The sequence below is a fragment of the Phasianus colchicus genome, chromosome 9 (genome assembly GCF_987193195.1).
Source record: "Phasianus colchicus chromosome 9, bPhaCol1.hap1.1, whole genome shotgun sequence".
Taxonomy (NCBI): domain Eukaryota; kingdom Metazoa; phylum Chordata; class Aves; order Galliformes; family Phasianidae; genus Phasianus; species Phasianus colchicus.
In genome coordinates, this window is record NC_143444.1 from 22,992,704 (window position 1) to 23,006,516 (window position 13,813).

The 13,813-nt window shown below is 44.9% G+C and overlaps 1 protein-coding gene across 2 annotated transcripts in view; it reads left to right on the plus strand.

Moving 5' to 3' along the window:
- Positions 1-363: 363 nt before the first annotated feature.
- DMAP1 (DNA methyltransferase 1 associated protein 1) overlaps positions 364-13,813 on the plus strand; it is a 28,896-nt gene continuing 15,446 nt past the window's right edge. The window contains exons 1-7 of one of the 2 annotated variants that reach the window (XM_031601116.2): positions 364-461; positions 964-1,172; positions 3,644-3,735; positions 4,506-4,701; positions 9,117-9,275; positions 10,182-10,349; positions 11,575-11,760. In XM_031601116.2, coding sequence (XP_031456976.1) covers positions 1,071-1,172; positions 3,644-3,735; positions 4,506-4,701; positions 9,117-9,275; positions 10,182-10,349; positions 11,575-11,760 — 903 coding nt within the window. In that variant the 5' untranslated portion in view covers positions 364-461; positions 964-1,070. Of the gene's footprint in view, positions 462-489; positions 562-963; positions 1,173-3,643; positions 3,736-4,505; positions 4,702-9,116; positions 9,276-10,181; positions 10,350-11,574; positions 11,761-13,813 lie in introns of those variants that run through there. The other variant, XM_090146566.1, reaches the window with a different exon arrangement.

The window sequence follows — 13,813 nt, forward strand, 5'->3', positions numbered from 1 at the left end:
GAAATGAGGAAGGACGGTGTGACAACCCAGGACAAACGCAGTGGGACACGTTGGCAGCACCTCGTAGGACCGGCCCTGGCAGCACGAGTTTGGCAGCACGGCTGGAGGAAAGGTGTACCCAGGCAAGCCCCGGAGCTGTTAAGAGCCCGGGAAGGAATACTTGGCTTTGAGCACCCGTTCCTGGGTGTTCCACAGGGAAGGAGCTCGTCGAGCGGCCGCGGATCCCGCCGCACTGCTCGCTGCCCGCAGATCCGAGCCGGGAACGCCACCTGGCGGGAGCGGGGCTCGAACACGCGATCACAATACTTCCTCCCACCGCCCTCCTCCTCCCTCCCTCAACCTCGCGGTGCGTTCACAAAAGGCTCCGGGTACTTCCGGTCGCGGCGTGGCGGGACCGGAAGTGGCGCTGCCCGGGCCCGTGTGCTGCTCGCACCGTCCCGGTGGCCGCGGAGCTGGAGCGGGTGAGGGCGGGAGGGGGCCGAGAAGCGGGGCTAAGTGGGACCTCCGCGGCTCTCCGCGGCCCCGGCAGCCCGCTGTGCCCTCAGCCGGCGCGGGGATGGTGTGCGTGGGTCTCGGGGGTGGTGGGGTGCGAGGGTCCGGTGTTGGGCCTAAGGGGCGGGAGGCGGCTTTGGGGGGGGGTATGTGTGAGTGTAGTGTGTGTGGGTACGTGTGTATAGGCGCGTGTGTGCGTGCACTTGGGTTTGTGTGTGGGTATATGTGTATGTTTGCATGTGCATGTATCTATATGAGTGTGTCTGTGTTCCATACGTGTGTGTAGGTGTGTGTGCATGCACTTAGGTCTGTGTGTATGTACAGATGTGTGTATATATGTGTGTACATATGTTTAAATGCGTGTGCGTATATGTTTGCATGTCTGTGTACCTATATGAGGGTGTATGTATCTATATACGTGTACTTGCATCTGTGCAGCTCAGTACATATATGCACATGTGTGTTTTTCAGTGGATGTGCCGCCACCAGGAGCTGCACACTGACTCCAGCTCTTTGCTCTCCCTTTCCCCGGAGCTGGACAGGACGGTGGCGGGCAAAGGCAGCAGGCAGGCAGCGAGATGGCCACGGGTGCAGATGTGCGGGACATCCTGGAGCTGGGGGGTGTGGAGTCTGAGAACACGGGCACCATCAATAAGAAGGATATCATCAACTCAGATAAGGTGAACCACCACAGCCAGACGGCTGCTGCTTGTTTTCTATGGTGTCTGGAGTGGATGTTTGAGAAAAGATGGAATAAAGCATGTTCCTGTCATAGTGTTTATTTCCAGGTTCCTGTGGTGTACCTAGACATGCCTGCAGGGCTCTGTTCCTGGGTTCCTGTAGTTCTTAGTTACTGGTGCTGTAGCATTTGGGGCAGTATTTAAGCTGTAGCTGTGCATATAGTGTTCTTGTGAGCCAGGCCTGGCCCTAGAATGTTTTCAACTGTCTCCAAAATTCTCCTCTTGTGGGGGTAAGAGAAAAAGGTGTTTAGTGTCTTGCCCCCAAGCATATGTAAGTAATACAAAGCAGCTCTGCTTGAGAAGACAAAGATGTTGTCTGACCTGTTTAAATGTTAAATCCTCTCAAACTGAACAAGCAGGCCCCATGTGGGCAAGCTGTGTGCCTTGTCTTTGGGACAACTGGGAAGTGTTGCCTGTGGGAATGTGGGCAAGTTGGGAAGTAGTTAAGAAAGTATGCTGCATTCTCTGTGGTAATATACTACTGGGTGCTGTTGCCTTCTGTGTTCTAAATTCAGGCAAGATCTTACTGTTCCGTGCTTTGCAAGGTGTTGGGAAGATCAATTCACAGATAATAATGGGATGTGGAGGTGCTTGGAAAATGGTGCAGGGTAGATGAAATCCCCAGGGATTTGTCTGTAGCAGAGATGGCTTCATTTGAAGTAAAGCCTGTATACTGTCTGAAAAGAACAGCCACAACAAAATGAGAAACGCCACCGTCTCCCTTCCTTAACGCCTTTGCTTGCTTCCACTGGAATGTTTGGCTCTGAAGAGAGCTGTAGAGGTTTTGTGACTGCCTTGCTGGGAATAGAGCACGTAGTTTATAACTGGGGTAATGGAAAACTGATTATACTCACTAATTAGAAGGTTGAAGTGTTACAATCACCAATTATCAAGTGTTATGGTAAAGTGTGTCCAGCAAGCAGTTCACTGATTGGATTCAGCCTGTGATGTTGTGCTGCTGAGTGCACAGAGTTGTGAGTTCTTTGGTTGAGATGCACTTGTTTTTTGGCTAGCAGAGAGTTGAAGGAGTACTGAGAATATCTCTCTCTTTTGAAGTGGAAGACAAAATGGGGTTCTTGTCAAATTTGGCTGTCTAATGGAAAGAGAGAGGAAAGGGAAGGAAAGTGGGAGGTTTTGGAAGGAGTGGTGGAGGCTGTGTGCAGCTGTGAGTGAAGCATTTGGAATTTCTGCACAGTACAGAAATGAAATCATACCAAGGGCATAATTCATTATCACAAAGAGAGATAAGCATCAGTAATAACGGTGCAGCACTTGCTCAGGAAATAGTTCTGTTCTCAACTAGAAAAGAATCAGATTGATGTCTTTAAATAACAGGAGAACGATGAAGTACTTTCCAGTCCATTAGTGACTGAGAATGCTTTAAAGAAATTACTGGGCATAAAAAACATTTAAATCAACAGAAGCAGGTAATTTGTTCTCAGGTCCTAAAAGAGCTGGCTGAGGTGATCTCTGACTTGCTGACATTAACTTTTAATAAATCTGGAAACGCTGGGGGAATTTTAGAAGCCAATATTCAAACTGGTCATATGGATAACTGCCCTGGTTGGCCTTACATTGCTCCTATGCAAAGTGATTGACAAGCTCAGAAAAAGGTATTTGATTAGGAGTAAAAATGTACTAATATAATGAATGTGTGTTATGAAGTTGTATGGATAGGAGTTGTAGTTCAATATAATAGCTTTTTTTTTTTAAATGGGATTTTGAATTTTCTTATTAGAATTGACTGTGTCTGTTCAATACAGTTTATGTTACGGAGTTACTTTTACTGTCACAAAATATTTAAAAGAGGTAGTGCTATGGTAAGCAAGTGTATTAAAATAGTGACATGGTAAGTAGTTAGAAAGACCAAATGCTTTGGACTACTCAGTAAACTTGGCTCACTCAAAGTGTACCTTGATAATGCAGTAGTTAATGTTACTTCTTTATAAAATTGTGTAGGTAATAGAAGATGGATTATGTCTTAGAAACCGTCAGCTCTGACAAACTTTGTAAAGGCTAGATTGAATTGTCTGTCCTGAATTCTCAATATAAGGATAGTACGTGGGGTAAAAAACAAAAAGCAAACAGAAGCTTTACTGTGTGAATATGACACTTGAGACAGGAGTGAAGGTTTACCTGGATAAGTGATTCTTCTGTTAGTTTTAACGTGGGGCTGCTGTAAGGTCAGCAGATCAAAGTATTTTCAGAAACAGGTGTCTGAGTAGTAGCGAGTGCTATCACTGAAAGCAGGCGTGCTTTGTTGTCAATGTTTTCCACAGGAGCTGGCAGTTTTCTGGAGAAACTCAAGGTTTCAGAAATGAAGAATGTAACAGAGCACCAGCTCTTGTAGTTGTATATGTTCCTTTGGAGATTGCCATGTCTGAAACTAAAATTCAAATATTTTGTTTCAGAAAAAATCCAAGAAATCTTCAGAGACGTTGACGTTTAAGAGGCCAGAAGGAATGCACAGAGAAGTTTATGCACTCCTCTACTCTGACAAAAAGTAAGAGCTTGAGTTCGTCTGTACAGGTTGTAGCTGGGCAGTATCTGCGTGCATCCACAGTCTTGCCTTCCACTGTCGATGCCCATTGTGCTTGGCCCACTTGCATGCCCCTCTCTTGGATTTCCGTGGGCAGTGCCTTGCCTCTCTTCTAAATTTGAGGGGTTTACTTTGTGTATGAAGTGAATTAAGTCCACGTGCAATAGGCCAGTGCAGTCAGTGCAGTGTTATTACCTCTCTTTATCTAATGCTCTTCTATTTGTGGCTGGGAATAGCACCTGCTTTTACTTTTGCAGAGTACTGCTGCATCCTGTATTTGGCTTGCTCTGGGTTGTGCCCTTGTGCCGGAGGGTTCTTACATAGTTTGCTTTCCAGGTGATTGTGTTCACAATTATCCATGCAGTGCATTCTGTTCTCTGATGCATGCAACTTTCAACTTATGCAATGAAAATTATTTCTCTGACAGTATGTAATCATCTCCGCATCTTTTTTACCTTAGAAGTTTTGAGCTGTGCTTTAGCTTATGTCAGCACTAATCTAGAGTTGGCTTAGAGAAATTTAGAGTTAGGTGCTGTTGTATAACCAGCACTGAAGCATCATGGAAGAGCTGAGCATATTAGCATTGCAGTTTGGGAAGTGCAAATTCTGGAATAAAATTGAAATTCAGGTTGTCCCACCCTAGACATTGTGGGAATTCCCACTCTGAGTCTGAGCTCTGGGTTGTTCTGGGCTTCTTCCTGCTTCTCTTCAGCTGGTGCTTGTCTCCACCACAGGGATGCACCTCCACTGCTGCCAAGTGATACAACTCAGGGTTATCGAACAGTCAAAGCAAAGCTGGGGTCGAAGAAAGTCCGGCCTTGGAAGTGGATGCCCTTCACCAACCCAGCAAGAAAAGATGGAGCTATGTTCTACCACTGGAGGAGAGCAGCAGAGGAGGGAAAGGACTACCCGTTTGCCAGGTTCAATAAAGTAAGTGGGGTCAGTTTCAAATAGAAGTGAGTAAATAGCAGCTGCAAACTATCCTTTCATCAGCTTTTTGAGTATCCAGACAGGAAGCTGGTTCTTTCAATGTCTGAAGGCTGAAATAGATTTGACAGTTGCATTTTAAATTGCAGCATGATCTGCATGCAGCCTTGTAACCTCAGACTGTGAAGTCTCCAAATCCTTCAAGCTAAGTGGGCTCAGTATGTGGTCAGAGCTTGCCAGAGTATTTCTGTGTTTCGGGGGTGCAGTCACCAATTTGGTAAGGAGTCACTGCACCATCTAATTAGCTTCTTAACCAATGTCTTCTCTCTGATTACAGGCTGTGGGTAGTAAATGCTCTATTCTGAGTGAGGCATTGAAGTCATAAGTCTTGTTATCTTGCCCAGTATGAAAAAATTCACTTGTAGCTGCTTGGCCAAAATGCTGGCTTACAGCCTTTTGGCCGGATTCCAACACAGATACTGAATTATATCGCATTCCTCTGAAATTGCTCCCATGGTATCAGTGTAGTGCAGTACCCTGTTCTTTGCATCTTATATTAAATTATCACAATGTGTTGTTATAATCTCCTGCTGTCTTTTGTCCCAGATGTATCTGCTTTGAGTGGTTAATGCTTTCATGTGCGTACAGAAACGAAGCTACAGCAAGATTTATATTTCAAAGTCAGGACCTCAAAAGTTAGGATGGAGGAGACTTAGTATGCCTCCATTATGTCATTTAACCCCCTTTATGATGCAGACCTCAAGGAGGAAGGAAAAAAAAAAAAGCATGTGATCACATGATTCTGCAGAAGCTCTGCTTGTATATAACTGTATGCAACATTTTAAGTTTGCAACCCGTAGAGCATCAGCACTAACAAAGCCTGGCTTCCTGCAGAGTTAAGTGGTTGGTTGACCTTGTATATTAGAAGGCTCATACTCTGACTGCTGCTTTCTCTTTTGTTGGGACGCTGGTAAGAGCCTCCTGTGGTATCTCTTCTCTGATGTCTAGGGTGGAAGTCTGAAACTGGACTCACTTAGTCAAGGCACCTACCTAGCTGTCTGCATGAAACTTCGGCAATATAATTATCTCCAAGACTCTACCTCTCTAACAGTTTTTGGCTGAGTTCAGACAAGTTTATCAGAGGGGACCATGCTTGGGTGTTGTAATTATATGATTCTTGTTTCCTCAACTTTATCATGTACTGTGAATTGACAGACAGAAGAGTCTTCAGCAAGGCTGCAACCTACAGATTAGTGGTACAGACCTCTGCCATCTGTGTGGACCCACACACCTATGTAATATTAGGGGCAAGTTGTTACACTTGCTGTGGATCTGTGGTTGGGAGGGTAGAAGGCACTCATGTGGAGCTCTACAGATATTTGCTACATCATAGAAATTTATTTATTTCCCTACTTTTCTCCTGGATCCTTTTTGCATACATGATACCTCTGCCTGTGTTTCTCACTCCTGTTAATGAGCCCACATTCTTGTGCAGACCTTCCTGTTGGTCACTCAAACCCATTCCTGCACCACTGCTCAGTTGCTTTGCCTTTTCTCTGTGCTTCCAGTTTTCCCTACGATCCATTGTGAAATGAGAACATAGAAACAGCTTCACTGGTGTCAGAGCAAAGGCTTAAAAGGCTTGTCTTGGCCAAAATTCTCTTTCTGACTTCTGTTCATAAAGGCTTGGAGAAAGAGTATGAGAAGGGGGCAAATATAGAGCATTTGTTGCTAGCTTCTGCTGGTGTTTCACTTGGGGATTTCTTAACTTGGAACTTGTTTTTAATAGTGGGTGCATTCAGGGCAGAAATCTGCTTTGTGAATGTTCTGCAGCAGTGAGTTCTGCAGGTTAATTTTGTGTAGTGCAAAGAGGTGCTTCCGTGTTGTTCATAACTGTTATCTGTGTATTTCATTTGATGCCTTTGAGCTCTTGAGTTACAAAACAGTAAACTGTCCTTGCTGTGTACAGTGTTTTCCATGCTTTGACTTGCATCTGCCCTCTGTTCTGAAATATCCTTTCTTTAGAAATGGGTAGACTGTGAGTGCATGTTGCTGTTCTGGAGGTATGGTGGGTTTGCGCTTAGGCCGTGTTTCTTTTTTTCTAATCATTATTACTGTTCAGTTTGTCTTTTCACTGCTGCTTAGCACTGTGAAAAGCTTAGAACTGTCTCATGGCTCCAGGATCTTTCCTGAGCAGTTGCAGCTAATTTAAAGCCCATCATTGTGTGAGTTTATAGTGTGAAATGTAGGACTGAGAGGGGTTTTCTGGGCCATTGAATCCTTGTCTCGTCTCTTTCAGCCCCTGCACCATCCAGTCCGTTTCATAAACTGATCAAGTTCCATTTGTTGGATTTCCCTGCCCTTGTGCTTGCTTGGGAAGCTGTTCCAGTCACTTTCTGCTCCATTTCTCATTTCCAGGTTGAATTCTCCGTGTTAAATGGACAATTTTTTTTTCCTTGTGAGCCAATTTCTTTGTCTGTATCTGTTTTTCTTTTTTTCTTTCTTTTTTTTTTTTTTTTTTTTCCATCCTGTGAGTATTCTTTGCATTCCATCCAGCATACTTAAAGCCTGCAGTCAGATCTCTTTCAGGCTTCTTTTATTAGGCTCCTTTCTCATCCAGTCTGTGGAGAGAGGACAAGCTCCCCACCCTATTACTCATCCTCGTTGCTCCTCTCTTTACTTGTTCCCATTTCAGTTCATCTTTTCTGAGCATTGGTCAGTTGAGTTGCAGTTGGTATTCCAGACAAGGTCTTGTTATGCAACTGAAGCCCTTTCAGTTTCTTCTGGAAATCCCCTTGGAGACTCTTGCTTGCATTTTCATGGCTATATTGCATTTGAACTGATGGTGATCTGATGTTCAGGCTTCCCATCTCATGAGAGCTTGTCTTCTTACAGGAGACTTGCTTCCAGCGCTGCAGTGCTTAACTGCGTTCCTTGTACTCAGAAGTCTCTTCCCATTTCTGCTGATCCAGCTTCGAGTTGTTTCACTGCAAATTCAAATACTGAGTTGTGTGGCCACAAGGTGCTAAAACCTTAAGTGACTTATACAAGCAACCAAAGTAACTCTTGTAAGTTATCACTTTGAAGGAGTCCCCATTGTGTAGACTGTCATAGCTGGAGAAGCCTGTGAGCCACTGAGAGAGAAGCTGAGAAGGTGTCTGGGGACTGCTCTTTGTTTGTCTCATTCTCTTCTAGGACCAGGGATCTGCCACCTTCCCTGCCATCCACTGCACAGGGCTGTGCTCTTTTCATGTATGTATGCTACTCTTAAAAAAGAAAATTTTTCTGAAGAAGTATATAGGACATCCTTATGGTGTCCAGTAGGATGGCTTTTCTTTTGATAGAAATAGTGCTTGAAGGCTGAGATGTGTGCAGTGTGTCTCCAAGAGGCATTCTTCACCTTTATGCTTCCGTGCCTAAGTGCTGGAAGAAAGGCAGGAGAGATCTAAAGAGGCTGTGTGGAGTTCATGATGATGAGTTTTCTGCTGTAGGACTCAGGAGGGCATGGAGGTTTTGAAGCGTGTGTGCTGCTTACATGCATGTGATGTTTTCTTGTTTTTCTTGCAAGACTTCATCATGCAGAGCAAAATTCCACTGCAGGAGTGGTAAGGGAGGGAGTGACTTTAAGTATTTTTATTGTTCCTTTAGTAATCTGAGGGAGCACTGTGTGACACTTGTGTTCTGGACAGAGCCTCTGCAGAGCATTTTTAAGCAGGAGAATGTGGTGTGGATTTGACCTTTTAGGCACCTGGAATGGAACTTTGTAGCATCTCTGAGGGTAGATGAGGAAGGAAAGGCAGAGTTGTTTGCCAGGCTTACAGGTCTCCATTGTACTGCACCTGGTCTTTCAGATCTTCATACTCGGTGTGAATTGTGCTCTGAAAGAAGTGGGTTTTGTATCAAAGCAGGAAGTATACTGAGGAATAGGACCCCCTTCTTGTCTATCCCATTGCTTCCATGCAGCAGGCATGTCCCAGCTCAATTAGAATCAACTGTCAGAGCAGCTGATGCTAAAGTATTGGTGCTGCTGTGTGAGAGGAAGGGAGGGAAGCTGGCCCAGCCTTGATTTCAATCTCATGTTTATGTGGCAGTTTTGCAACCTATTTTCGGGATGTGGGCTGGTGACTCTGCCTATGTCTACCACTTGAAGTAGGCTTCAGCCTACCAGGCAGTAGTTCCTGAATGTTGTGTTTGTGGTGCTGAGATCCCATGTTGCTCCTTATAATTTCCTCTGCTTACTTTACACTTTCTAGCAGGGCACATTGCTCAGGATTCTCACAGTGCCTCCCTGACCCTTCATCCCTCCTGTCAGCCTGCTGCTCTTGCTCTTGGCTCCAGAATTTTAGCTCCTATCAGCTGGCTATGTGAGAAAGGTAGTGTTGTAAGAGAGCTGCCATGTTTTTCTTTTCCCTGCTTAGACAGTGCAGGTACCTGTCTACTCAGAGCAGGAGTACCAGATGTATCTCCATGATGATGCGTGGACCAAAGCAGAGACAGACCACCTCTTCGATTTGGCTCGGCGTTTTGACTTGCGCTTCGTGGTGATTCATGACCGCTATGATCACCAGCAGTTTAAGGTGAGTCCCAAGGGCCAAGGTGTTGCTGGCAGCTTGCTGTTACAGCACATGTAGGGCTTGCTGTACTGCAAAGAGCAAATTACCCTTTATATCAACTTAATTAGGGGAAAATAATGAATTATTGGCAGCAGGGAATATTGAATTTCCTGCACAGGGCATTGCTGCTTGTTTTGTTTGTAATTAAATCCACCATGACTTGTGCTCATTCCCTGTTGCATTTTATTAGAAAGTTAGGTTTGTCCCTGCCAGGAGAACAACTCATCATTCCCTGAAGATGAGGCAGCTGGGGAGTTTGTTTAACTGAGCAGGATAGGTGTCCTCTGTTGTTGTAACAGCCCTGGGAGAAGAATCTTCTCATGTTCCCTTGGAAGACTGAGATTTTTCTCTTGTGCTACTTCTGACTTGAGGTTTGATCTGGGTGCAGGCTTCTGTCATCTCTTTGGTGAAGTATTGACCATCAGTGGTCTGAAGATGCAATCCTAAATCTCTTCTAACCTCTTGGTGACTTGGCAGTGATGTGATTCCCACAGAGAGCTTTCAAGAGCTGGAGGCTTTTGTTGCCTTCTGAAATGCTTGGGTGAAGAGCATGTAACAAAGTGAAATAACAAGAGTCTGCCCAGTTGGGCAGCCCAAACACCTTTATTGCTTGTGATAGAACATGGTTTAGGTTCCATGTAATGTTGGGCAATAAATTGTTACAGCTCATGCCTTCTTGGCTATGACTGCTGCTATGACAGCAGCTCAGAGGAGGCCTCTGGTATGTTTGTCAGTTTCCTGGTAATCCTCATCCGAGGTGTTCTCTTACACCCCACCTCACATACTTCAGCTACTGTGTCCTTATCTGGCTATTGTGCAATGTTTTGCTTGGTTCTTTCATAATATAGTCTCTTTTGATATCTTCCTCAGAAAAGATCTGTGGAAGACCTGAAGGAACGGTATTACCACATTTGTGCCAAGCTGGCTAATATTCGTGCAGCTCCAGGCACAGACCTGAAAATCCCAGTTTTTGATGCTGGCCATGAGAGGAGGAGGAAGGAACAACTGGAAAGGCTGTACAATAGGACACCAGAACAGGTAATGGAGAAGAGAGTATTGCTGCCCCCAAAATTTTTATGCCAGGCTTAAGTCAGTGGGTGGGTAAAATAGGCTGAAAATAGGGAAAGGAAAAAAAAGACGGAACAATAAAACAGCAACACCTATGCACTGCTTTTTTTTTGGGGGGGTTCTCATTTTTAAAGGATACAAAGGGACAATTACTAAGGAGTCTGACTGTACAGGTAAGAGAGCTGGATAGGCAGAGTTATGTTCTCTGGTAACTGCTAGTACTTTCATTGTGACACTTAACTGCTCCAGTCCTCTGAATAGAACCAAGTTCTCAGATCAGTGTCCTTAGATATCAGCAGCATGTATAAAAAAAACTTCTTTATTTTGAGGGTTACAGAGCACTGAAACAAGCTCCTCAGAGAGGTTGTGGAGTCTGTTTCTCTGGAGATATTTAAAACCCACCTGGATGCTTTCCTGTGTAATCTACTCTTGAGAATGTGCAGGAGGTTGGACTAGTCTCCAGAGGTCCCTTCCAACCCCTACAATTCTGTGATATTTCATAATATCTGGATTCATTCTGGTTCCCATAGGCTCACGGTGAGCATATACCATCTACAGGTCTAACAAAGGTCCTGAGTCCCAAGAGGGAGAGAATTGTTTCCTTTGGAGTATAAATCTTGCCAGAGTTGATCAAAGGCTATGAATTGTCATGCTTAGTTTTCCTCTCTGTTGAAGTGGCATAATGGTTTTGGGATTTAGAGATTAAGGAGCTGCGTGTTCCCCAAAGTTTGGGAAGCTCCTTTTCTGTTAGGTGCTCAAACTAGTGATAAGTTTGTGTGTGTAATGACTCTGCTTGTCTTTCCCAGATATATTGGTGTGCTGATATTAGATGTAATGTAATTACATGCCTGGGGGGAGTCAGCTTTTCATAGCACTGCATTTGCGGCTATAGCATATTTGAGCTTTTTTACCCATTTTGTCTGTGCTCGTTCTTCTTGTCTGAAGGGGAGACTGATCACTCATGATTGCTGCTGAAGGGTGGACCGTGAGTGTTGCCATACAGTACCTGCTAGGTTGTAAACTGTCTTACTGTGCTCTGCAGAGCGTAATGTGCTCTATAAATCTGAGCTCTCTGCTTAGGCAGAGGAACTTAAAGTCAGCTGATCCAGAGCATGGTTGTTATCAGTAGATGGCCCCCTTGTCTTGCCAGGCCTCCTCTACTACTCAGATTGCCTTTCTGTGCTCTGGTCTGCAGGTGGCAGAAGAAGAATATCTCATTCAGGAGCTCCGCAAAATTGAAACCAGAAAGAAGGAGAGAGAGAAGAGAACACAAGATCTGCAGAAACTCATCACAGCTGCTGACACCACCACTGAACAGAGACGCGCTGAACGCAAGGCTCCCAAGAAGAAGCTGCCGCAGAAGAAAGAGACAGAGAAGCCTGTAAACATTTATCTTTTTTTCCCCTTCTTTGTGATCTGGCTGGGTAACATGTGTTGCTTCAACAATTCTACCGGGATCAGGCTTTCAGCATTTTAGGGGAGAGTGGCTGATGGCTGCATTCTGGTAGATATTCTTTGGATGAATTTTGGAAGTCAGCCATTTGCAGAGAACTCTAGTATGCTGTCTTCCATTTGAAAAGTGCTGGTTTAAATAATGTTTTCCTTTCCCTACCTGAGAAACAGGATGAAATGGTGTCAGCCAACCATTCATGTCTCATGGCAGAGAGAAAAACATCTGTCTCTACTCTCCTAAGGGTGTTCTGCTACTGCTGTGCAGAGTTGTCACACAGACCCATTATCTTTCGCCTGCCTTCTTTTCCTGGTCCAGGTTTTTCATCCCCTCCATGCTCCTGATTCTCAGGAACATTTTCTCAAGCTCATTCCATGTCTCTCTCCTGAGCCTCAGCTGTGATCAGAGCGGTCTTGCTGAGATGCTGTGTCCATGGAGAGAGACATGGACACACTAGAAAGGGTCCAACAGAGAGCTGCCGAGATGATAAATGGAGCAGAGCATCTCTGCTATGAGGAGAGGCTGAGGAAGCTGGTTCTGTTCAGCTGGGAAGAAAGGAAGCTTGGGACAGGAGGAAAGATGGTGGGTCTTGTCAGTGTCCATAAATACCTGTTGGGAAGGTGCACAGAGGGCAAAGCTAGGCTGTTGTCAGTGGTGCCCAGTGCCAGGACAAGAGGTAATGGGCACAAACTGCAACACAGCAGGTTCTGAATAACATCAGGAAGCACTTCTTTACTGTGAGGGTGATAGAGTGCTGGAACAAGTTACCCAAAAAGGTTGTGAAGTCTCCCTCCTTGGAGATCTTCAAAAGCTGCCTGTACACGGGCCTGAACAACCTGCTCTGGGTGTCTCTGCTTAATCAATGACCTCCAGAGATCCCTTCCAGCCATTCTGTGATACTCCTGTATTATGGAAGCTATCGTGTCTTGTTTCTTTCTGAGCCAAGGTAAAGTCTAAGAAGCCCAGAACACAGATTTTGATTCACATTTGATGTTACCTTGATTTCATTTTCTGGAAAGAGGGCAGTGTGAACTGAACTAAAATCAGCACCTTTGATAGGAAGGGGCTGTTACATTTCAGATATTTCCATCTAATCACTAGTAACTCTTGTCCATCCACATTGTGATCACGGAACACTTGTCATCATCCTCCAAAAGGTTCTGTGCAGAGAGGGGAGAGAAGAAGTGAATGCTAGAGAGTTATTGCCCAGTGAAGCGTGCCTAATAGCCACTGCTACCTTAAAACTGTCCCCCAACACCCAAGCCAACATAATGACTACAGTAGTGCTGGGGACATTGTGTGCTGAATTCCCTTGAGGGCTGATCTGTTAAAGCTTACCCACTTGTCTTCCTCTGAATAAAGTAGCTCATCATTAGTGGTAATGACAAAAAGGTGATGGTGGAGAATAGGACTGGAAGGATGCTGTGGATGCCAAGACGAGGGAATCTAGCACTAAATGCATGTGGGGCTGGTGCCTGTCTGCAGTCACGTACTGGATAGGCACACCGAGGTGGGCAGAGAAGCAGTTTCTGTTGTTGCACTAGCATCATTTCAACCATGACAGAGTCCATTAGGAGTCAATTACCAACCATAGCCGGGAAACGTTAAGAAAAAAATTGCATTTTAACTAAGAATTTGAATTGGGAGCTGCATCAGCATCATTTCAACAAAGGAAAATCATTTACCAAAGAGTCAATTGAGGTTGAAGCGTTTACAGCATGTACAGGCACGCAAGGCAAAAGAACTCATTTAATTGCTTATGTTCTGAGTGCAGTCAGAGTTGTCTCAGCTAAGCCAACAATGCTGATTTACCTTCAGTGCTTGTGTCAGGGTGTTCAGCAACAGACTGGGGAGCAGTGTTTGGCACGTGTGAAAGCCAGCCTTCATCCACAGGAAGCAGAGACTACTGGTTTTTGATTGCAGCCTTCTTTCTCCCTAATAATGGAGGGAGAGAGGCTGCAACCTGCTGAATCTCAAAGTGATC